We start from the raw sequence: 21,693 nt of genomic DNA on the forward strand, positions 1-21,693 counted from the left end.
ATAACCCGGATCAACTACAAAGTAACTTAGCTGCGTGATTATCGGCAGTTAATCTTTATTCATTCATTGCACTCTAGAATTTCCCAGCCTTCGCAGCTAGTTCTTGAGATTTAGATAACCCAACTCTTCACACTTTTCTAAAAGGGCTACTATGCCGACCAATGCCTCCTCGGCATTGGGAATTATGTGGACCGGGGGCAGGATAAACCCATAGCGACCAGTGTCTCTGAATTCGATGGTGTAGGTTATCTCAATGTCCTGTTCGTTGTAGGCCCACTCAATGGTGGCTCCAGAGGCGGGATCTATTGGAAAACCAGAAGCTATAAGTGATCTCTTTATCACAGAAAATACAAACTTACACAGAATACCCGCAGATGTGCCATATCTGTAAACAGTGCCATAGGGCAGACCCTCAACAGCATCTGCGTAGGCCTTAGCCACGGACATTAAGTCCTCGTAATTGGGCGGAAGCTCCTCCGCAGTGTGTCCGTAGGGAGAGAGCAGAAGCTGACTGTACGAGTGGAAGGCCAGCAATACGTTGATCTTGCCGTTGAGGCTGCTAACAAAGTCGGCCATGGCCTGGATTTCTGGCTCCGAGAAGGGCTTCGGTCCGCCGTAGTCCTCGGCACAAGGATTCGAGGAAGCACCTTCGTTCTCCATCCAGTGGGAGTCGTAGTTGCGGTTGGGATCGACGCCAACGCAAGACGAAATATCTGAGGGCTGACGGGTCTTGCGCCACATGCGATCCTGTTGAAAGAAATAATTTAGTAAAATGTAAGAGTATTTCCGAGATAACTCCACCTTCTCGTGAGTATAAACAAAACCGTCCACATTCAGAACGGGCACGATGTACCAGTCGTGACTCTCGGCGAGCTGCCTCACCAGCGCATCGGTGGAGGTCAGGAACTGATTGATCAACCAGGTGGCTGTGGCGGAAGTGATCCACTCTCTGGCATGGATGTTAGACTCAATAAAGACTCCGGGATTGCCGGATTTGTAGGAGATCTTGATACCCCGAATAGTCCGACCCTCGTAGGATTGACCCAGGACGAAGCCCTCGGTGATTACAGGATATGCAGCCAATATGTCGTCCAGCCAGGCGTAAATTTCCGCCAACGTGTTGTACTTGGTCCAACCGAAAGAGCCATCCCTGGCGGCCATAAGATTGGCACTTTCCTCAGAATCGATTAGTCTTAAATGATATATTATTTTTTATAATGCCGGAGCAATTTTTCTGCACCAATTTATACATACTCCTGAACATTACTGATGAATATCTCTGCACTAGAGTTGGTTCTCTGGACTTCGGCTTCGAATTCGTTAAAGGCACCAGGACTAATCATCAAGTGCAACTCATCCTTGGCTTCACTCCAAAGTCTGAACTATAAAAAAGCTATTAAAATATATTTCTCGACGATATTACATAAGAGATTTTACGTTTTCCCGATCATCAGCCAGCTTTTTGAATAGGCTTCTCTGTCCTGGAGTCTCCAACTTGACTCTATACACCGAGTAATTGTCGTAACGTATCCTTTGGTCCTGACCCAAACTCAGGCCTTGGACAAAGCCAGTTAACGCCAGAATTAAAAGGAAATTACTAAATGCCATGCTTAGAGCTGCGAATGCGATCAGCGACTACTACTTTTTAACAAATCCACGCCAGACGATTGCTATATCGCTCGACTATTGTTAGTCATAATTGGATTGTAAAGATAGTGCTTAAGAGTTGACTATTAAACGATTGATATAACTTGTTCTCGTATGCCTTATCAATCAGAACAAGCTGCCCGCAGATGCCTTAATTAATTTGTGTAATGTCGATAGGTACGAAACTCATATGTTTTATATTGCTTATAATATACGCACACATTGGAATTTTTATAAATATATAGTATTTATAATTTCTTCTTGGACTTCATGTAGCCCAGTTCCTCGGTTTTCTCCAAAAGTGCCATAATGCCTGCCAAAGCCTCCTCAGAATTTGGAATAATGTGTGCCGGGGGAAGGATGAAGCCATAATGTCCTGTGTCTCTGAACTCAACAGTGTAGGTTATTTCAATACCCTCCTGATAGGTCAGATCAATGGTGGCGCCGGTGGCGGGATCTGGAAAAATAACCTCCAAGGATTAGTTTGTGATTTCTGCAGAATACTTCAGAGAAACTTACAAAGCAGTCCTCCCACTGAGCCATATTGAAAGACGGTGTCATATGGCAGTTTAGCCACCGCATCCGCATAAGCCTTGGCCACGGCCATCAGATCATCGTAATTGGGCGGAAACTCCACGCTGCTGTGGCCATACGGTGAGAGCAGGACCTGGCTATAGCTGTGGAAGGCCAGCATTACATTGATTTTGTCCTTCAGGCTAATCACCAAATCGGTCATAGCCTGGACTTCCGGTTCGGAGAGCGCATGCGGTCCACCGTAGTTCCAGTCACAGGGATTTGATGAGGCCCCATCACTCTCCATCCAACGCACATCAAAGTTCCGATTGGGATCAACGCCAATGCAACTGGAGTCTGCCGACGGTTGGCGGGTCTTGCGCCACATTCGATCCTTAAATATTTCCATTACATATATTACCATTTATATAGAGTATGAAGCTGGGATTACCTTCTCGTGGGAGTAGACAAAACCATCTACGTTGAGCACTGGAACTATGTACCAGTCGTGGGTCTCCACCATCTGTCTAACCAGTACGTCATCGGAGGTGAGGAACTCGTTGATCAGCCAGGTGGCAGTGGCCGAGGCTATCCACTCGTTGGCATGGATATTTGACTCGATAAGTACCCCAGGATTGCCCGACTTGTAGGAGATCTTAATGCCACGTATAGTGCGACCTTCGTAGGATTGTCCCACGATAAATTCCTCAGTTACCGTCGGGTAAGCCGCCAGGATACCATCTAGCCAGGCATAAATTTCGGCCAGTGTGCTGTACTTTTTCCAGCCAAAGGATTCATCTGCACTGGCTCTGGAGTCAGCCTCTTTTTCAGAGTCTATGAGTCTGTAAAGTACGAACTTTTTTATATAGATTTAATTTTTTTTGTAGACTTGTACTCACTCCTGAACGTTGCTTATCATCACCTCTGCACTCAGGTTAGCCCTTTGGAGCTCAGTCTTGAACTGGGACAGAACCCCGGGACTCACCATCAAATGCAGCTCGTCCTTGATTGCACCCCAATGCTTAAACTAAAGTAGAACTAAAGTTAGACTACATTTGATATCAACTTTAAGGTTTGTATATACTGACATTGTTCTGCTCTTCCACTAGACTTCGAAGACGACTGCGCTGCTCTTGGGTCTCGTACCTGACCTTGAACACTGAGAAGTTGTCGTAGCGAATCCTCTCATCCTGGCTCAAACTCGCTGCTTGGACCAAGCCAACCAATGCGAAAGCTACTAGGAAACCCTTTAATAACATGCTCCTTCTCTGGCCGGTGGTTAGCGACTATTTCTTTTCTAGACATCCATTTGAATCGATAACTAAATGGCACGTTTCTATCAAAATTTAATTTGGGCTGTAAAGATATTTGAACGAAATTAATGTATGGCTTTTATGGCGGCAATAGCCAAACTTAATGCGAAGCGATATAAGTTTTCCTAAGGTGCCTTATCTTAAAAATCGTATAGGTAGATTAGCTCCCTACCCACAATTATAAGATATTGAAAAAAATAAACATAATGCTCGAATTCAATTTCCTAAAATTAAACACAATCAGTCGCATGTCAGACAAGTGTTTCGTTTTCTATAGCCTCATTCTTATGTATTTTAATCTTTTCAATTCCGAAAGCCCAGCCGAAAGCAGCTGTTACAATTGAGTTGACGGAACCGCCTCAGAACTGGGGTATTAAATCCCATTTTATAGGTCACTCAGTTTAGTCGAAATGCGTCCATTAATTGTATTGTTGCTTCTTATAGTGGCTCAGGCCTGGTCCTTTTCAGCTTCCCCTCCTCGATCCTATGACGGCTATTCGGTGTACAGGGTCCGCATTGCATCCCCAAGTCAGCGGCAGGCTGTTGATCAACTGCTGGAGCAACACGACAGGGTAAGTAATATCAGCAATTCATTTTTGAATTAAAGCATATTTTTCAATCTTATTTTATTCAGTATAACCTGTGGCACCGATCGATAAACGAAGTCCACATAATGGTGCATCCCAGGGCACAGAAAAGTTTTCGTAAAATTATGCTGGAGGCAAAAATTGTTGTGGAACTAATGATACCGAATGTGCAAGTGTAAGTCGCTTTCTACACGCTCAAACTTATTTCAATAATAATTTAATTTTCAGGCTCATTGACGGGCAAAGGGCAAACAAGGAATAAAAAGTCTAATTTCTTTTATAAAAAAAAAAAATAAGGTGTGAATTTTAAATTGATATTTCGAATGAACTTTCTCCTTTTCATTCAATATTTTTTGTAATTTTAATTTAATTTAATTTTATTTTTTTTTTTTAATTTAAAAAGTAAGTAAAATAGGGAAAATGTGGTGTATCTTTTAAAGGGAAACAAGAATCAACAACTGTATATCGTGGATACCAGAAAACTTTACGGGTGCATGTAGCGCATCCACAAAAAATACAAGCAAGTGTAAAATTCAAAAGTATTTATTTAATGTTCCGGAGCAAATACACTTATCCCTCCAGCCCTTAGGCTTTCTTGCAGCCCTCTCCGCAGTCAGAGCCCTCGCAAATGTCGCAGAGCGAGGACTTCACCTGGTAGTACTCGGTGGCCTTGCGCTCCGTGTCGTAGTAGTCGTAGAGGGAGACGGAGGCTGGCTTCTGCTTGGCCACCGCGTGAGCCTTGGAGGCCTCCACCGGCAGGCACCTCACGTCCCCGGGAGTCAGGCTGTCGAAGTAGACGACCACCGTGGAGTCGGCGTTCTTGGTCTCCACCCGCTTCACGCGGTCCACGGCCTCGATCTTGCCCAGGCTGTCGGCATCTCCCACGTAACCGGAGGGCAGGGCGATCTCCATGACAGCCATGTTTGAGTCCTTGTCCTTGTCGCCTTCCTCCAGAGGAATGTATTCGGCGCAGATGTCCACCACCAGCAGCTGGCTAGGCGAGTCCTTGACCGTTGGCGTAACCTTGAAGCTTGGCTTCTTCTCCTTCTCGGCCAGGTTGTAGCGGTACGAGAACTGCACCATCGCAGATCCAGAGCCCTTCGCCGTGAAGTCCACCTTGCGAGTGGTTTTCGGCAGCACATGGGTCTGCAATACCAAGGAGTTCTCCGGGTTCACAGCGATCGATTCCTTGGATCCGCCATCCGGCGATGACACGAACTCGATGTCCATGTTGCCAGATCCAGATCCAGTCTTGAAGGCGAACTTGGTCAGGGCCTGCAGTCCAATCACAGTGTCCTGGGTGGAGGAGAACCCTCCGTTGCTGTTGCGTTGAGAGATCAGCCATTTGATGATGGGCAGGGCCTTCTCCGCGGGTTCCTTCTCGAGCAGAGCGAGCAGCACATAGGAGGTGATCTCCACGTCGTTGCTGCGTGGCTTCCAGTGGAAGATACGGCTGTTCTCCCCAGTCGTTTCTGGAGCCTTGGACCACCACTTCCTATCGTTCTCATTCCGAGCCACTCCCTCCAACTTGGCCAAAACCTTCTCCGCCTGCGGGTGCTTAGCCAGCTGAAGAGCAACGGCGGCAATAGCCAGGGAATACTGGTCGTCCGTCTTGTCCACCTCCTCGGCCACATAGCGAACCGCCTTCTCGATCGAACTCTGGTACTTCGGAATGAGTTCCTAAGGAAAATAAGTCACGTCATTAATTATTCATTCTTGGGTGGGAAAAGTTACTCACATCATTCTCGAAGAAGGCCAGCAGGACGAACGAGGTGAGTGCCAGGGCATTTTGGTTTGAGTTGTCGAAGAGCTTTCCCACCTCAGGGAACTCGCCGCTCTCTTTCTGCTTTGAGACGAGGAAGTCGAGGCCTGCGCCCACGACCTTGGGATCCACATCAGTGTACTTCCCAGCCTGGTGGAAGGAGCGCATCACGTAGGCGGTGAGCCAGGTGCTTCCAGCGGGATCCGACTTGCCAAAGGCGCTGTAGGACCCGTCATCGTGCTTGTAGGTCAGCTCTCTCTGGTAGCCGATCTCCAGGAACTTCTTGGCCTTGGTCTCGACAGCCGGCATGCGTCGGCCAGTTACCTCCAGATACTTTAGCACCAGGATGTTGGGAACGAAGTTAACCATGTTCTGCTCTCCGCAGCCGTAAGGCATGCGCACCAAGTTGTCAAGATTCTGGAGAGTGGGGCCCAGCAGATCGCCCACCACAGAAAACTCTATGAACTCGGACTGAGGCACAGCTTCGGCGGGTATCTCCGCCTCCAGGGACTGGGAAACCTCCGGCTGATCCTTCAGGTTGATGAAGACCGCCCGGTTCTCGAACTGTGTGACTCCCTCTGGCTCTACCTTCAATTTCTGGTGGATGGTGTCTCCTGCTAGTGGCGAGGTAGCCGTGATTTTGAGGGTGGTGGATCCCACGTTCTTCGGTCGGATCATGAAGGAGACGCTCTTGCCACTGTTAGCCGGGATCGTAACCCGTTTGACGCGACGCACCTCATCAATGGCCTTCTCCAAGACCTCATTGGTGGCCTCGGTGAACTCGTATTCCTTGTCGGAGTTGTCCATCACGACCTCCGCGTCGACAGTCTTGTCGAGATAGTTGAATATCACAACGGGAATGGCAATTACTTCGCCTGCAATCGAGATAAAATGCATTTAAAAAATAATTGGGGTTATCTTTTCAAGGATTGCACTTACCCCTCTTGACGGAATACGGAAGGTTGGTGGACACAAAGAATGGCTGGAACACTCGGATTTTGCTGGGGTTCTTGGTCAGAGCGATGCCCGAGGTGGGGTTCAGTGAAAAGCCAGTAACAACCCAAGAGGTTATAGTGTCCGGGATCTTCTTGGTCAAGGAGAAGCCATCACCTTCCACACTATGGAAGTAAATAAAATGGTTAATATATTACATTGCTTAAATGATATTGGAAGAACAAGCAAGCATAGTAGATAAAGTGTGTGTGATCGATCGGTTAGTTAACAATCAAAACATGCACTGAAAATATATTAAGGAAGCATTATTGGGGGAATTAATTAACTACATTTGGAAAGTATTCTGCTATTTCTAATCTATTTTCTCCTGAGGTCACTAAAAGGTAGTTAATAACATCTTAGAACGCGTTCCATGCAGATAGCATTACAGGGCTTTATATACTTGAGATTACTTAGCAATAATAAAGAATATCCAAGATTCAGGAAATATTTGACGTACGGCTCCTGAGCTCGGAATAGGTTGTAACTTAGGTCCTTTTCCAGATCTTAATGTAAATGATAGTCTGCCTATTACTGGTGAATATTATTAGGAAAATTACTTTAAATTTCAAAAGTTGGAAAATTAATTTAAATAATATTTGGAAAATAGCCTACCTAAAAAAATCTATTTGTTATATCTTAAGATAAATTAATATATATTCACGGATATCTAAAAGACATGCTTGCATAGCCGTAGCATCATGTAATAAACATTTACTGTGTGAAAATCCACGTCTCTGGAAACTCTTTTCGTATTTTTGCCTGTGGAGGAAGAGGTCCTTCTGGACCTGTAAACATCAGATCGTCAATTACGCGATTAACCGTACCCTTCCTTAAAGCGGTATACATTTCATCATCAAATTCCAATAGATAATACTGGCGTTGTACTAAAAATATTTAGAGTTGATTATCTTTAATACTAAATCATACCTAAGGACTTGGAAAGGAAAACCCACAGATACTTTTTATCTACCTACGAAGCATAGTTTTTGTTGTCAAGAGTAGATGAAGGTTTTAGTAGGAAGATGTTAGGGCGCAGGTAGTTAGGCTATAAGACATCCCAGCACACGAGACACTAGCGAAGCACCCAAGGGAAAAGTTTTATGTCCGTCATACTTGTCCGCATTGTAAAATATCCAGTTCTCCGGAAACTCTTTCCGGACCTGTGGAACCTGTGTCAAGCTAGGTGGTAATGTGGGCGGTCCAGCTATACCCACTCCAACAGGTGCAGCAAGGGAAAATGCGATCGCCATCGGAAAGGCTCCATTTAATATCAGGGGATGGTATAATATGGCATCTGAATCGTGGATATATGTGTTCATTAGTAAGGGGTCGATTTGGTCTCCGTTGCATTCCTCCCTAAGATATAGTTTCTTCTTAAAATGTTTATTTTATTTGAGGTCCATTGTGCTTAAAAGTTTCCTTGTCTAAAGCATAAAGAAGACAGTCACTCGATGTGCTACCCATTGCACAGACTTAAGCATTTGATGCAAGCTAACAGGCTGGTCATGCATTTGACATCGTATAGCCACCAACCTTCCATTTAAGGAGGACATCCAAATCCAGACTTCACCAAAGTTTTTGCGGACCACTACCGATTTTGGGGTACTTTCTGAGACAAGCGAATCTACTTCGTCAGTTTCTTCATATTCAATGGTCTCCGACAAATACAGTACTGCATCTAACAGTGGAGCTAGTGTAAATATTTTTGACTACATTAGGAAAAAAGTTAGATATTTTTAGCTGCCATGAAAAGGTAATGACTGAGGTTAGCCCCCACCTGAGTGTCCTACTGATTAATCGGATTATATGTTATTTTATAATGCTGAAAAAACCAAGAACAAACCTCCCATCGCCTGGTGATTGCCAAATCCAGACCTCGGCAAAGTTTTTTCGCACCACTTGGGCTTTCTTTGCCCAATCTTCGGAGTGCGAAGAGTCTGTATCGTCTGGCTCTTCATCGTATGTAGATTCTTCAACCCGAAATTGTATATTATCAGCATATTCGTAGTCATCTGATGCTCTTTCTATAATTTGTATTCATTATTTTTCATGAACACATTTCAAAACACATTCCTGGAAACCCTTCAAATCTATAAGTCGCGTTTAATAAAATTTCCCCAAGAATAACGTTATATTCTTGAGTATTAGTAATATATGTATTTGCATTGACAGCCTCAGCCCTAAAAGTGAAGTGCGTTTGCGCAAAAGATCGTGATTAGAAAGCAGAGATAGCAGTGCGTTAAGGTGCAGATCGTGTGGCATCAGTTTCAGGGAACCCACCTTGGGCCAATGGATTGCCATATCCAGACTTCGGCGAAGTTTATACGCGCCTTCTCTGGTGAAACAGGAACCTCGCTGCTACCGGGAAAGTTTTGAACTGCAGGAAGTGGACCCCTGTTACCTAATTCAAACTCTTCTTCCAAGTAAATTCCTGGGTCATCTTCAACATAATCAGGAAAGTCTGATGGAAAATCGTTTTAAATTCACTCTGTCAATATTTTAACCTAAATTCCTAGCAAAAGCCTCTTTACAACTCTGTTTCCAATTCAAATCTAGATGAAATTCTGAAAAAGAAAAGTAAATAATCTCTGAATCTTACCCGTATTGTAAGGATAGTTGGCATTTGTTAGCGTCACCAGGCCCGAGGTTTCGCCAGGATATTTTCCGTAGCCCCGCTGCCAGGGTGTCGACGTCTTGTACTTGTTGAGACTATTGAAGATATCATCTCGGCTGAGATCGTTGCCAGACTTGAGGAGCAGGACACTCTGATCCACTCCCAGAAGGCCCACAAAGGAGTCTGGATCGGTTTTCACTTGCAGCTTAATTTCTTCACTGGGCTTGGCACTGACAGGAGCGGAGATATCAATCTATTTGAAAGGAAAGCAATTTTATTTTCAGTTTAAAAAGGGATTCTTGATAGGAAACCTACCGAGTTACTAAACTCCTTCTCGAACTCTATGGTTTTCTCCTCAAAGTGCAGATCGTCGTTGATGACATAATGGATGTAGATCGTAGCCGATGGCACCATGTCAAAGGTGGGAAAAAACTTAACCGTGTAGGTCTTGTCACCCTCGGGAACATCCACGTATTCGCTGAGCACAATGTTTCCTCTGGCCACAATTGTGTACACAAAATAGGGAATATCCTCCATCGATGTTACATCAAAGGAAACTCGCTCTCCTAATCGTGGCCTAAAGTAAACAACAATAAGAGGGCAGGCAGTTGATGTTTACAAACATTTACATACGTTTTCGTGTTGAGTTGTATCCTTAGAGGATCCCGCACCTCCATTACGGGTTGGAACTTGCCGATGGTTCCAATGGTACTCTGGGATCCGTCAAAAGTGGCCATCACACGATAGTATTTGACTTCGCTGTCGGACAAAGTTATACTAAAGGTCGCAATGCCATTTTCGTTCACAGGTGCCTCAAAATCTATGCCGTGTTCTGTGGGAGGGCCAGAAAAATAGTACTGGGCATTTTCAAACCGCAACTTCACCTTCTTAGCGGAGGCCGTCACCGGCGACCCATCCACGTTCTTCACTGCAACCTGATAGACAAACGACTTGTTCAGATGGAAGTGCTCGGGCTTTTCGAAATTTTCTATTTTGAAACGCTCCTGATGAAGGTTCACAGTGGTAGACGCGTTCTGCTTATTGCCAGTCAGTTCCTCGGTGACAACGGCAAAGATTCGCATGGGTGGGGTCCAAGAGCTGTTTTGCAGATACTTAATGTCGAACTCCACATGACCCTTGCCATCCACGTCGACCGTTTTAAGCTGCTTTTCCTGGGAACTGTAATCATATCCATAATTCTGTTCCATAGACACTGTTGCCTTTCCCTTAACTGGCTTTCCATAGGTGTACTTGGCCCTAATTGTGGCCTTGATCACTTGGTCGGCTATCACCACGTCCTTGGCGGTGTCTATGGTCACCTCGAACTTGGGCAGCACGTACTTGTCCACCTCAAAGGACTTGCTCTCCCGGTTTTCGCCATCCACACTGACCGAGATCTTCCAGGTGCCCAGGACAGGTTGCTCGGACAGTTGGAGCTCCCCGGAATAGACTCCCTTGGTCAACTTGACGTCCGTAAACTGCTTGATCCTGTTCTGGGCCCCGTCGGTAATCACAACCGAAATGGGCTTCTCGATCTTGGCGGGTCGGGTGTTCTCATCCAGGAAGAGGATGCGGAATTGCACCAAGTCAGCTGGCTTGTAGGTGGCCTTGTCGGTCTGAACGAAGGTCGAGGGCTTCTCGTTGGCATAATTCAGTTTGGAAGTGTTCCTAAACACCAGCCCAGATACTCCCTCAGCGGTCAGGTTGTAGTCCCCAGTGGCCAGTTTTGGCACCTCGAACTCCACATTCTTCGTGGACATTGGCGACACTTCGATTTCCTTGGTCTCATTGAAGGAGGGTCCATTCAAGCTGACTTTTATGTGACTAGGTCCATCTGCCTTGTGGATAGAGACGGCGACATTATACTTGGAGTTGGAGCGGATGGTGCCAGGCCCAACCACCGAATAGAACCTGCAATAAATGGATTATTCTTTAATTGAGAAATGGTGATTGAGTGACGAGATATTATCGTTAGCTGACTTCAAATGCTTAATTGCAATTTCATGTTTATTTGGGTAATTAATGATCTGACAGTAATTCTGTTGCCCAGTGATTGATTCTCTTTCATATTCTTTTATGAAAGCGAGGGAGTGTTTGGGGTTTGAGTGAACAGTAATTGTAAATACAATTTGTTTAAACAACTGGGAATATCACATTTCATTATATATCAATCAATTTTTTCAGGTACAACTAAAAACACTATAAAATCAACAACTGAGTTACCAAATCAATGCGGCTTTTTCCATTTTATTTTTTTACAAACGTATTCCATTTTTATTGCTCATTAAACACATTAATGTTATTTTGTTAATGACACACCCCCTTCTGATCTTGCAATAAATTTAAATATTTTATTGTTTCACAACCATGTAAGCCTGGGCTTTCTCTTTTCTGAGTATCAGCTTTCCCGCTAATCAGCGAAACACCTTTCCAGAATTAAGCTAATGAAGACAACTATCTTTAGACCTGTCGTTAATCTCGTACGCCAGCCAGGTTTTCCAACCGGTTCCGAAGGGAATCAGCATCCCAGCCGGGCAGACACCTGAATATTTTGATACGTGGCTGCACATCGGACATAAGCAATTCCATCGATTGCTGAGTATAAATTTATATACTTAGAATACCTGTCTGCTGACCCCGCTTCTGTGTGGAACTGATAGGTTTTAACCTTACTTCATATATAATGCAACTCACCCGGTGGCATTGATAAGCAGGGCGAATTGTAGCAGAAATCCGCACAGAAAGATCCTCAGCATTTTGGGGCTTTCACACGCGAGCTGAAAATATAAATGATTTTTTTTATGGTCGCCGCATACAATTGTATGAATATGAGGCTTGAATAATTTTGTTTATTATTTCGCAGATGGGTTTTTATGAGCCTGGTCACTGGCGTGACTTAGGTAATCCGAAAACACTGACCACGAGAATCGAGCGATCGCGAGCTGGAGACGTTCCACAATGAGCTCGGCTTGGTGCGAGACCGGCTTTAAATACGATCCGTTGGGAGATCGGTGGATCTGGTCTCTCTCGAGAGATATTTCTACCTCTCTCTCCAGCTCTCTCTCTCTTTATTGTTTCGGGGAATTTCAGTAGTAAAACGAAGTGCTCTGATAGATCGACACGAACAGGCTCAACCAACCGGTAAAATAAACAAATAAAATCTCTCGTTTACGTCACTGATGATACATTTGTTTATACTCGCATATTGGGCTCTTTTGTTGCCCGCTAATTGAGGAGGGCTACTTGGGGTTTCAGCTTACTGATAAGAGAAGACTGTGGGAAATTATAGTTTTTTTTAAATTTAATTATTGTTTTTGTTGATTTATTCATAAAACAATAACAAATCATTGCAGGTTTCTTTTATTGATTTAATGTGCTTATACACTGAATAATTAACTCTCAAACAATTTAATCTTTAAAACCATTTTATTTGTATTACAGTTTTCTCAAGCAACCGACTTTTACAGATAGTCTGCTAAACAAACTACATTTTATTTATTTTCTACCAACTATTCTTTCTTGCAGCCCTCTCCGCAGTCAGAGCCCTCGCAAATGTCGCAGAGCGAGGACTTCACCTGGTAGTACTCGGTGGCCTTGCGCTCCGTGTCGTAGTAGTCGTAGAGGGAGACGGAGGCTGGCTTCTGCTTGGCCACCGCGTGAGCCTTGGAGGCCTCCACTGGCAGGCACCTCACGTCCCCGGGAGTCAGGCTGTCGAAGTAGACGACCACCGTGGAGTCGGCGTTCTTGGTCTCCACCCGCTTCACGCGGTCCACGGCCTCGATCTTGCCCAGGCTGTCGGCATCTCCCACGTAACCGGAAGGCAGGGCGATCTCCATGACAGCCATGTTTGAGTCCTTGTCCTTGTCGCCTTCCTCCAGAGGAATGTACTCGGCGCAGATGTCCACCACCAGCAGTTGGCTAGGCGAGTCCTTGACCGTGGGCGTGACCTTGAAGCTTGGCTTCTTCTCCTTCTCGGCCAGGTTGTAGCGGTACGAGAACTGCACCATCGCAGATCCAGAGCCCTTCGCCGTGAAGTCCACCTTGCGAGTGGTTTTCGGCAGCACATGGGTCTGCAATACCAAGGAGTTCTCCGGGTTCACAGCGATCGATTCCTTGGATCCGCCATCCGGCGATGACACGAACTCGATGTCCATGGTGCCAGATCCAGAGCCAGTCTTGAAGGCGAACTTGGTCAGGGCCTGCAGACCAATCACAGTGTCCTGGGTGGAGGAGAACCCTCCGTTGCTGTTGCGTTGAGAGATCAGCCATTTGATGATGGGCAGGGCCTTCTCCGCGGGTTCCTTCTCGAGCAGAGCGAGCAGCACATAGGAGGTGATCTCTACGTCATTGCTGCGTGGCTTCCAGTGGAAGATACGGCTGTTCTCCCCAGTCGTTTCTGGAGCCTTGGACCACCACTTCCTATCGTTCTCATTCCGAGCCACTCCCTCCAACTTGGCCAAAACCTTCTCCGCCTGCGGGTGCTTAGCCAGCTGAAGAGCAACGGCGGCAATAGCCAGGGAATACTGGTCGTCCGTCTTGTCCACCTCCTCGGCCACATAGCGAACCGCCTTCTCGATCGCACTCTGGTACTTCGGAATGAGTTCCTAGGGAAAATAAGTCACGTCATTAATTATTCATTCTTGGGTGGGAAAAGTTACTCACATCATTCTCGAAGAAGGCCAGCAGGACGAACGAGGTGAGTGCCAGGGCATTTTGGTTTGAGTTGTCGAAGAGCTTTCCCAGCTCTGGGAACTCGCCGCTCTCTTTCTGCTTTGAGGCGAGGAAGTCGAGGCCTGCGGTCACGACCTTGGGATCCACATCAGTGTACTTCCCAGCCTGGTGGAAGGAGCGCATCACGTAGGCGGTGAGCCAGGTGCTTCCAGCGGGATCCGACTTGCCAAAGGCGCTGTAGGACCCGTCATCGTGCTTGTAGGTCAGCTCTCTCTGGTAGCCGATCTCCAGGAACTTCTTGGCCTTGGTCTCGACAGCCGGCATGCGTCGGCCGGTGACCTCCAGATACTTTAGCACCAGGATGTTGGGAACGAAGTTAACCATGTTCTGCTCTCCGCAGCCGTAAGGCATGCGCACCAAGTTGTCAAGATTCTGGAGCGTGGGGCCCAGCAGATCGCCCACCACAGAAAACTCTATGAACTCGGACTGAGGCACAGCTTCGGCGGGTATCTCCGCCTCCAGGGACTGGGAAACCTCCGGCTGATCCTTCAGGTTGATGAAGACCGCCCGGTTCTCGAACTGTGTGACTCCCTCTGGCTCTACCTTCAATTTCTGGTGGATGGTGTCTCCCGCTAGTGGCGAGGTAGCCGTGATTTTGAGGGTGGTGGATCCCACGTTCTTCGGTCGGATCATGAAGGAAACGCTCTTGCCACTGTTAGCCGGGATCGTAACCCGTTTGACGCGACGCACCTCATCAATGGCCTTCTCCAAGACCTCATTGGTGGCCTCGGTGAACTCATATTCCTTGTCGGAGTTATCCATAACGACCTCCGCGTCGACAGTCTTGTCGAGATAGTTGAATATCACAACGGGAACGGCAATCACTTCGCCTGCAATCGAGATTAAATGCATTTAACAAATAATTGGGGTTATTTTTTCAAAGATTGCACTTACCCCTCTTAACGGAATACGGAAGGTTGGTGGACACAAAGAATGGCTGGAACACTCGAATCTTGCTGGGGTTCTTGGTCAGGGCAATACCCGAGGTGGGGTTCAGTGAGAAGCCAGTAACCACCCAAGAGGTAATCGTGTCCGGGATCTTCTTGGTCAAGGAGAAGCCCTCTCCATCCACACTGTGGCAAAGAATGAAGTGGATTAGTTTTTTGAGCTACTATGCTGAGGGGGAATAAACAAGGTGGACGAGCACACACTATGGATTAAGTGGGAGTGAATGTATTTGGTAGTTTTAGTCAAGCGTGCGTGAGAAATAAGTTAAAAAGCGTTGGGCGACTAGTTACTCTTTCAAAAAATCTTCTGCTAATGCATATATCCAAGTTTCTGAAAATTCGCTTCGAACTATTTGCTCATTGGAAGGGTGATTATTTTCGGACTGTGATGGCTTTCTTGTAGTTTTTCGCATTTTGTTTGAACTCTGGCGTTCCGCACTGGCCTTCATGATGGGAATAGCAGTCCAGTTGCTTCTCCTTATGTCATTCACTTGAAGTATTCCGAATAAAACAATCTCCTTTAATGTTTAACTCCAGAAAATCTTCTTCATTATTTATCATGACTGCAAAAATTTGGATCCCATAAGCAATTGTCAGAACAATAAGCAGTTAAGGGTCGTGAGCAAATGAATTATGATTCCCAAAAGTTCGGTCAAATTTTAAAGAATTTACTCGGCGCCATTCGCGAACATCCAAGTTTCGGGGAACTCTTGACGAACTGGAGCCGGAGGAGGTGCAGTCGGTGGCGATCTGGTGCTCGTGGGAATCTTAATATCTGGTGCATAATAAGACCGTTCTTCAGAAGCCAATGTATTATAATGCGATGCACTATACGATAAAGACGTACGGAAAGAAATTCTACCCCGTGGCCTATATCGGGTACGACTCCTGTACGTAGGTCTATTCCAGCTTATCCTATTCAAATTGATACGTGGAAAACCTGGGAAGTATGTGAAAATTATGTGGTACCGTCTTAAGGAGCCTTGCTTATTCTTTCTTTGCCTGTCCATTTTTCTATCTATCAAAGCAGGATGATATGATAATTAGTAAATTTTTTATCAGAAAGTATTGTTTTTCCAAGAAGTTACAATAAAATGGACATGGGAATATGATCAATGACTTTTATGATATTGTTGGGACATTAAGGATCAAGGTTTACTCGGCGAATATCCAAGTTTCTGGGAACTCCTTGCGAATGACTGCTGGTGGTGATATAGGCCTTTGTGGAAATGCTCCCCCAACCATGAGCGGTTGGATCGCAGGCATAGCACTGAAAGCGACTGCGCTACCGGGTACACCGCCTCTACCAAGCATTGGCATTCCGCCAACAATTATTCGATTTGACATCCAAGGTACATTGTAGTCGTAGTGCCTCCAGGGATGAAAGCGTTCTTAAGATAACAATTCAATTAGTTTAAGGCTCATGCTTTTTTCTAATAGTTTTTATCAATATCATCAGAATCATAGAAACCAAACAAGGCTGAACCAGCTATTTTAAGTCAGAATCCCATTCAAATTGATTCGGAAACCTGGGAAGTAAGAATTAGGTCATACCGTCTTTAAGAAGCCTTGCTTATTCTTTCATCTGCTGTCCATTTTTCGACTATCAGAGCAGGATGATATGATAATTAGTCAATTTTTTATCAGGAAGTAATGTTTTCCCAAGAAGTCACAATAAAATGGCCATGGGACTATGAACAATGACGTATATGATATTGTTGGGACAGGACATTAAGGATCAAGGTTTACTCGGCGAATATCCAAGTTTCTGGGAACTCCTTGCGAATGACTGCTGGTGGTGATGTGGGACTTTGCCGAACTGCTCCCACAGGCATAGCCGGCCGGATCGCAGGCCAAGATCTGTAATTGTATGGGCCACTGGGTGCACCTAGCATTTGCCTTCCGCCACCAATTATTCGAAAGGCAATCTCGTCGTTGTCGTAGTCGTAGTCGAAGTGCCTCCAAGGAATGTTATGATCTTAAGACACCAATTCAATAAGTTTAATGCTAATGCTTTTTTCTAATAATTTTTATCTATATCTTCAGAATCATAGAAAGCAAACAAGGTTCAACAACCTAATTCAAATCAAAAATAGTGTCCACATAAACTTTGAGATCTTTAGAAAGTTACTAAATATTTTTAAAGTAAAATAAAAAGTTGTAGAAAAAGTGTTGTATTAGTTACAAACATTTACCACACCTGGGAATACCGATAATTGGATTAGTTTATAGTTTATCATACTTTTCAAGATTGTAAAAGATCCAGTTCTCGGGAAAATCTTTTCGAATCTGGGGCTCAGTGACGACACTCTGTGTTGCGACTCCACTCTCCGCTGGTGAGCGATTGAACAATACCTGATCTACTGCAGAAGGTGGACCCGGAAAGCGCTGCAGGGGTCTAAAGAAGATCCGCCTTCCTACAAATCATGAGAATGTGTTTAAGCCTGAGAAGCGAGTTTAGGTAGCAAAATGTTAGAGCCCAGATAGTGAAGAATACCAGCATAAAGACACACTTAAATCACCCAGTGAAAGACTTGGCTTAGACATACTTTTCAGTTTTGTAAAACATCCAGTTCTCAGGAAACTCTTTTCGAATCTGTGGAATTTCAGGCGTGATGGTATCTGTCATTAGAATTTCCGACTCATAAGTTTCAAAAACATCGTTTGATACTTCAAACGCCTCAGCAACAGGCATTTCCTCCACAGCGTATAACCATATATAGTCTTCGGTGATGTACATTTCTATAAATATGATGTTTCGGAAGCTCCAATTTAAGTGAAATTATTTTTAAATAAATTTAAATTTATCCCAAAAATTTTAGACCAAGTTCCTTTCCTTTGTTTAAGTACTACAACTTTAAAATTATAAAATTTTTGTGGTCTTAGAAGGTGCTATTAGATAAGGATGCACATTCACAGGTGAATCATGTCCATTCCAATATGCAACAAACCTTGAGTTGGCAAACGAGTTCCAAATCCAGAGTTCCGCAAATTCATATCGGATTGGATGAGTCCCAGACTTAGTTTTTGAACCCACAAAATCCACTTTGTGGCTACCTCCCAATTCAACTTCTTCCATTTGAAATTTCAATTCACAGCTTTTCATGGCAAGCTTATACAAATCTGATAACCTGGCAGCTAAAATAAATATTAGCCTTTAAACATTATTAAAACAATTTTTGCTACGTTTGAAACTTTAAAGAAACTCGTTGTTCTTTACTTTGTTAAGAGTGTTATGATGTAATGAATGCTATTTGTTAAGAGCAACTGAAACCCCAAAAATGAATCAACAAAATTTGTATCGTACTATTTCGTAGAGAAAATCCAGCTTTCGGGAAATACTTTTCGGATCCGGGGAGCTACTGAAGAATAATGATGAACTCTGAAAGGCATCGCCAAACTACGAAAATCGATTGCATCGAATTCATAATATTCTGTATCTATTGAGTATAAGTAAAATCTCAGATTGGTTATCTTCTCATTACGAAGTAATTTAGAATGTGTAAAATATTCTCCGTCCAAGATAATAGTATTTGGAATGGATAAAGTCTTCTCCCTCGAGGCTAAAAAGTCAAGGCAATCATCGCAGCTGCTCTGCCTTCACTGCTTCAATTCGATATAAGTGTAAACACTCTCAAGCTATATTCATTTAGCTTAAATACCAAGTTTGAACTACGCAAACCTTTTTTAGATTAAATTCTGAAGAACCTTGGCACTTACCTTGGGAGTATGGATAATGAGCATTTGTTAGTGTCACCAAGCCAGAGGTTTGACCTGGATATTTTCCGTAACCCCGCTGCCAGGGTGTCGACGTCTTGTACTTGTTGAGACTATTGAAGATATCATCTCGGCTGAGATCGTTGCCAGACTTGAGGAGCAGGACACTCTGATCCACTCCCAGAAGGCCCACAAAGGAGTCTGGATCGGTTTTCACTTGCAGCTTAACTTCTTCACTGGGCTTGGCACTGACAGGAGCGGAGATATCAATCTATTTAAGAGGAAAACAATTATATTTTCAATTTATAAAGGGATTCTTGATAGGTAACCTACCGAGTTACTAAACTCCTTCTCGAACTCTATGCTCTTCTCCTCAAAGTGCAGATCGTCGTTGATGACATAATGGATGTAGATCGTAGCCGATGGCACCATGTCAAAGGTGGGAGTAAACTTAACCGTGTAGGTCTTGTCACCCTCGGGTACATCCACGTATTCGCTGATCAAAATGTTACCTCTGGCCACAATTGTGTACACAAAGTAGGGAATATCCGTATTTGATTTCACATCAAAGGAAACTCGCTCGCCCAATCGAGGACTGAAATACAAAAAGAGGTATTTAGCTTAGACATAATAATATAGATTTAACCTTGATATTTATCTGATTTCAAATTGTTATTGAAACTATTTAATCGATTTCCCATTTTAAATACTTACGTTTTAGTGTTAATTTGAATCTTAAGGGGCTCTCTGTTGTCTATGGCCGGCTGGTATTTAGCCAGGCTTCCCAAGTGGCTCCGAGTTCCATCAAAAATGGCTTCTACGCGATATTGACTTAACCCGTTAAAGGGCAGCGTTACAGTAAAGGTGGCAATGCCGTTCTCATTCAACGGGGCATCAAAAATTAGACCAGTTCCATCAGTAGGTTCCGAAAAAAAGCGAAAGCCATTCTCGAAGGCCAGATTGACCTTCTTCGTAGAACCCGTAACCGGAGATCCGTCCACATTCTTCACCACAACCTGATAGACAAACGACTTGTTCGGATGGAAGTATTCGGGCTTTTCAACGGCTTCAATCTTATATCGATCCCGATGCAGGTTTACTGTGGCAGTGCCATTCTGTTGGTTTCCAGTCAGTTCCTCGGTTAAAACGGCAAAGATTCGCATGGGTGGGTTCCAATGACGGTTTTGGAGGTACTTAATATCAAACTCTACATGACCCTTTCCATCCACATCGACTGTCGTCTCCTGCTTTATTGGTGTATTATAGTCATAGCGATTGGTCTGCTCTATTGAAACAGTTGCCTTTCCCTTAACCGGCTTTCCATAGGTGTACTTGGCCCTGATAGTCGCCTTGATCACTTGGTCTGCTATCACCACGTCCTTGGCGGTGTCTATGGTCACCTCGAACTTGGGCAGCACGTACTTGTCCACCTCAAAGTTCTTGCTCGCCCTGTTTTCGCCATCCACACTGACCGAGATCTTCCAGGTGCCCAGGACAGGTTGCTCGGACAGTTGGAGCTCCCCGGAATAAACTCCCTTGGTCAACTTGACGTCCGTAAACTGCTTGATCCTGTTCTGGGCCCCGTCGGTAATCACAACCGAAATGGGCTTCTCGATCTTGGCGGGTCGGGTGTTCTCATCCAGGAAGAGGATGCGGAATTGCACCAGGTCAGCTGGCTTGTAGGTGGCCTTGTCGGTCTGAACGAAGGTCGAGGGCTTCTCGTTGGCATAATTTAGTTTGGTAGAGTTCTTGAACACCACCCCGGATACACCCTCGGCGGTCAGGTTGTAGTCCCCAGTGGCCAGATTTGGCACCTCGAACTCCACATTCTTCGTGGACATTGGCGACACTTCGATTTCCTTGGTCTCATTGAAGGAGGGTCCGTTCAGACTGACTTTTATGTGACTAGGTCCATCTGCCTTGTGGACGGAGACGGCGACATTATACTTGGAGTTGGAGCGGATGGTGCCAGGCCCAACCACCGAATAGAACCTGCAATAGAGTTATAATTTATTTTTTGAGAAATAGTGACTGAGTAATGAGGATCGTTAGCGGATGTCAAATATTTAATTGTTTTTTCATGTATATTGATACTAATTTCTGACTGACGTGGATTTACTCAAGTTTATATTTCTGTTTGAGACGCGCAGTCATACAAATAATTTAACGACTAACTTTAATAGTATGAAAATTTCAAGTGTTAAAATAAAACCCATAAAATCTATTGTACACTACGAAAATTCCCATTCTTATGGCACTAATTTCACAATAATCTCATATCTTATTTTATTTACACATTACGAAATTAAGTTAAAGCTTTTATTTCCAGAATTAAAATTAATAATAATATAAATATACATAATGAGTAATAAAAATGCAAATTTAAAACACAGAAATTTGAATACGTGGCTGCATGTTAATTTTAAATCCAACAATTCGAGTATATTGAATGCCCTATGACTTTAAAATATTTCTTTTTTTATGTTTGACTGATAAGAAATCAATTTGTGTTTTAATAAAACTCAACTTACCCGGTGGCACTGATAAGCAGGGCAAATTGTAAGATAAATGTACACAAGAAGATCTTCTTCATTTTGGAACAATCACAAACTTACTGAAAAATAATTTCATTTATTTATTAATAATTATTCAAAGCACCTAAAACTTGAAAATTTCTCTTGATTATTTCACAATGTTCACAATGCACTCTTGAAAACTGACCTCGAGAATCGAGCGATCGCCAGCTAGCGACGATCCACAATGAGCCCGACTTGATGCGGCCCGGCTTTAAATACTTTCCGGGATCGGGTTCTCGCGAGAAATGTCTTTCTGCTGCTCTCCCCATTATTTCGGGGAATTTTTAGAA

General features: G+C 44.3%; 5 protein-coding genes across 14 annotated transcripts; 1 reads left to right on the plus strand and 4 right to left on the minus strand.

Moving 5' to 3' along the window:
* Window positions 1-15: 15 nt before the first annotated feature.
* LOC108073641 (zinc carboxypeptidase) lies at window positions 16-1,622 on the minus strand. The gene is made up of 5 exons (XM_017165360.3): window positions 1,438-1,622; window positions 1,255-1,382; window positions 802-1,192; window positions 360-747; window positions 16-302 (listed from the first exon to the last, which is right to left on the minus strand). The coding sequence occupies exons 1-5, from the start codon at window positions 1,606-1,608 to the stop codon at window positions 97-99; spliced, it is 1,284 nt and encodes a 427-aa protein (XP_017020849.3). The 5' UTR covers window positions 1,609-1,622; the 3' UTR covers window positions 16-96.
* A 203-nt stretch (window positions 1,623-1,825) lies between these two features.
* Window positions 1,826-3,427, minus strand: LOC138929161 (zinc carboxypeptidase-like). The gene is made up of 5 exons (XM_070288384.1): window positions 3,249-3,427; window positions 3,060-3,187; window positions 2,612-3,002; window positions 2,167-2,554; window positions 1,826-2,104 (listed from the first exon to the last, which is right to left on the minus strand). The coding sequence occupies exons 1-5, from the start codon at window positions 3,417-3,419 to the stop codon at window positions 1,896-1,898; spliced, it is 1,287 nt and encodes a 428-aa protein (XP_070144485.1). The 5' UTR covers window positions 3,420-3,427; the 3' UTR covers window positions 1,826-1,895.
* Window positions 3,428-3,883: 456 nt separating this feature from the next.
* On the plus strand, window positions 3,884-4,375 carry LOC108073599 (uncharacterized). Its single transcript, XM_017165290.3, has 3 exons — window positions 3,884-4,045; window positions 4,108-4,235; window positions 4,289-4,375. Exons 1-3 carry the CDS (start codon window positions 3,884-3,886, stop codon window positions 4,320-4,322), a joined length of 324 nt encoding a protein of 107 aa, XP_017020779.1. The 3' UTR covers window positions 4,323-4,375.
* Window positions 4,376-4,587: 212 nt separating this feature from the next.
* Tep2 (Thioester-containing protein 2) lies at window positions 4,588-12,381 on the minus strand. 5 transcript variants are annotated; one of them, XM_041776051.2, is made up of 9 exons: window positions 12,352-12,381; window positions 12,127-12,209; window positions 10,066-11,343; window positions 9,748-10,009; window positions 9,418-9,685; window positions 7,534-7,702; window positions 6,762-6,940; window positions 5,799-6,697; window positions 4,588-5,740 (listed from the first exon to the last, which is right to left on the minus strand). In XM_041776051.2, exons 2-9 carry the CDS (start codon window positions 12,186-12,188, stop codon window positions 4,646-4,648), a joined length of 4,212 nt encoding a protein of 1,403 aa, XP_041631985.1. In that variant the 5' UTR covers window positions 12,189-12,209; window positions 12,352-12,381; the 3' UTR covers window positions 4,588-4,645. The 5 variants fall into 5 exon arrangements, with proteins under 5 accessions (XP_041631985.1, XP_017020828.2, XP_041631986.2 ...); XM_017165339.3 differs by lacking the exon at window positions 7,534-7,702 and adding an exon at window positions 7,932-8,112; XM_041776052.2 differs by lacking the exon at window positions 7,534-7,702 and adding an exon at window positions 8,352-8,508.
* A 395-nt stretch (window positions 12,382-12,776) lies between these two features.
* On the minus strand, window positions 12,777-21,599 carry LOC108073630 (thioester-containing protein 1 allele S1-like). 6 transcript variants are annotated; one of them, XM_017165334.3, is made up of 9 exons: window positions 21,549-21,599; window positions 21,359-21,441; window positions 19,542-20,819; window positions 19,161-19,422; window positions 18,831-19,098; window positions 15,402-15,600; window positions 15,058-15,236; window positions 14,095-14,993; window positions 12,777-14,036 (listed from the first exon to the last, which is right to left on the minus strand). In XM_017165334.3, the coding sequence occupies exons 2-9, from the start codon at window positions 21,418-21,420 to the stop codon at window positions 12,942-12,944; spliced, it is 4,242 nt and encodes a 1,413-aa protein (XP_017020823.1). In that variant the 5' UTR covers window positions 21,421-21,441; window positions 21,549-21,599; the 3' UTR covers window positions 12,777-12,941. The 6 variants fall into 6 exon arrangements, with proteins under 6 accessions (XP_017020823.1, XP_017020821.1, XP_017020822.1 ...); XM_017165332.3 differs by lacking the exon at window positions 15,402-15,600 and adding an exon at window positions 16,270-16,501; XM_017165333.3 differs by lacking the exon at window positions 15,402-15,600 and adding an exon at window positions 16,860-17,088.
* Between the last annotated feature and the right edge of the window lie 94 nt (window positions 21,600-21,693).

The sequence above is a fragment of the Drosophila kikkawai genome, chromosome 2L, assembly GCF_030179895.1.
Source record: "Drosophila kikkawai strain 14028-0561.14 chromosome 2L, DkikHiC1v2, whole genome shotgun sequence".
Classification (NCBI taxonomy): domain Eukaryota; kingdom Metazoa; phylum Arthropoda; class Insecta; order Diptera; family Drosophilidae; genus Drosophila; species Drosophila kikkawai.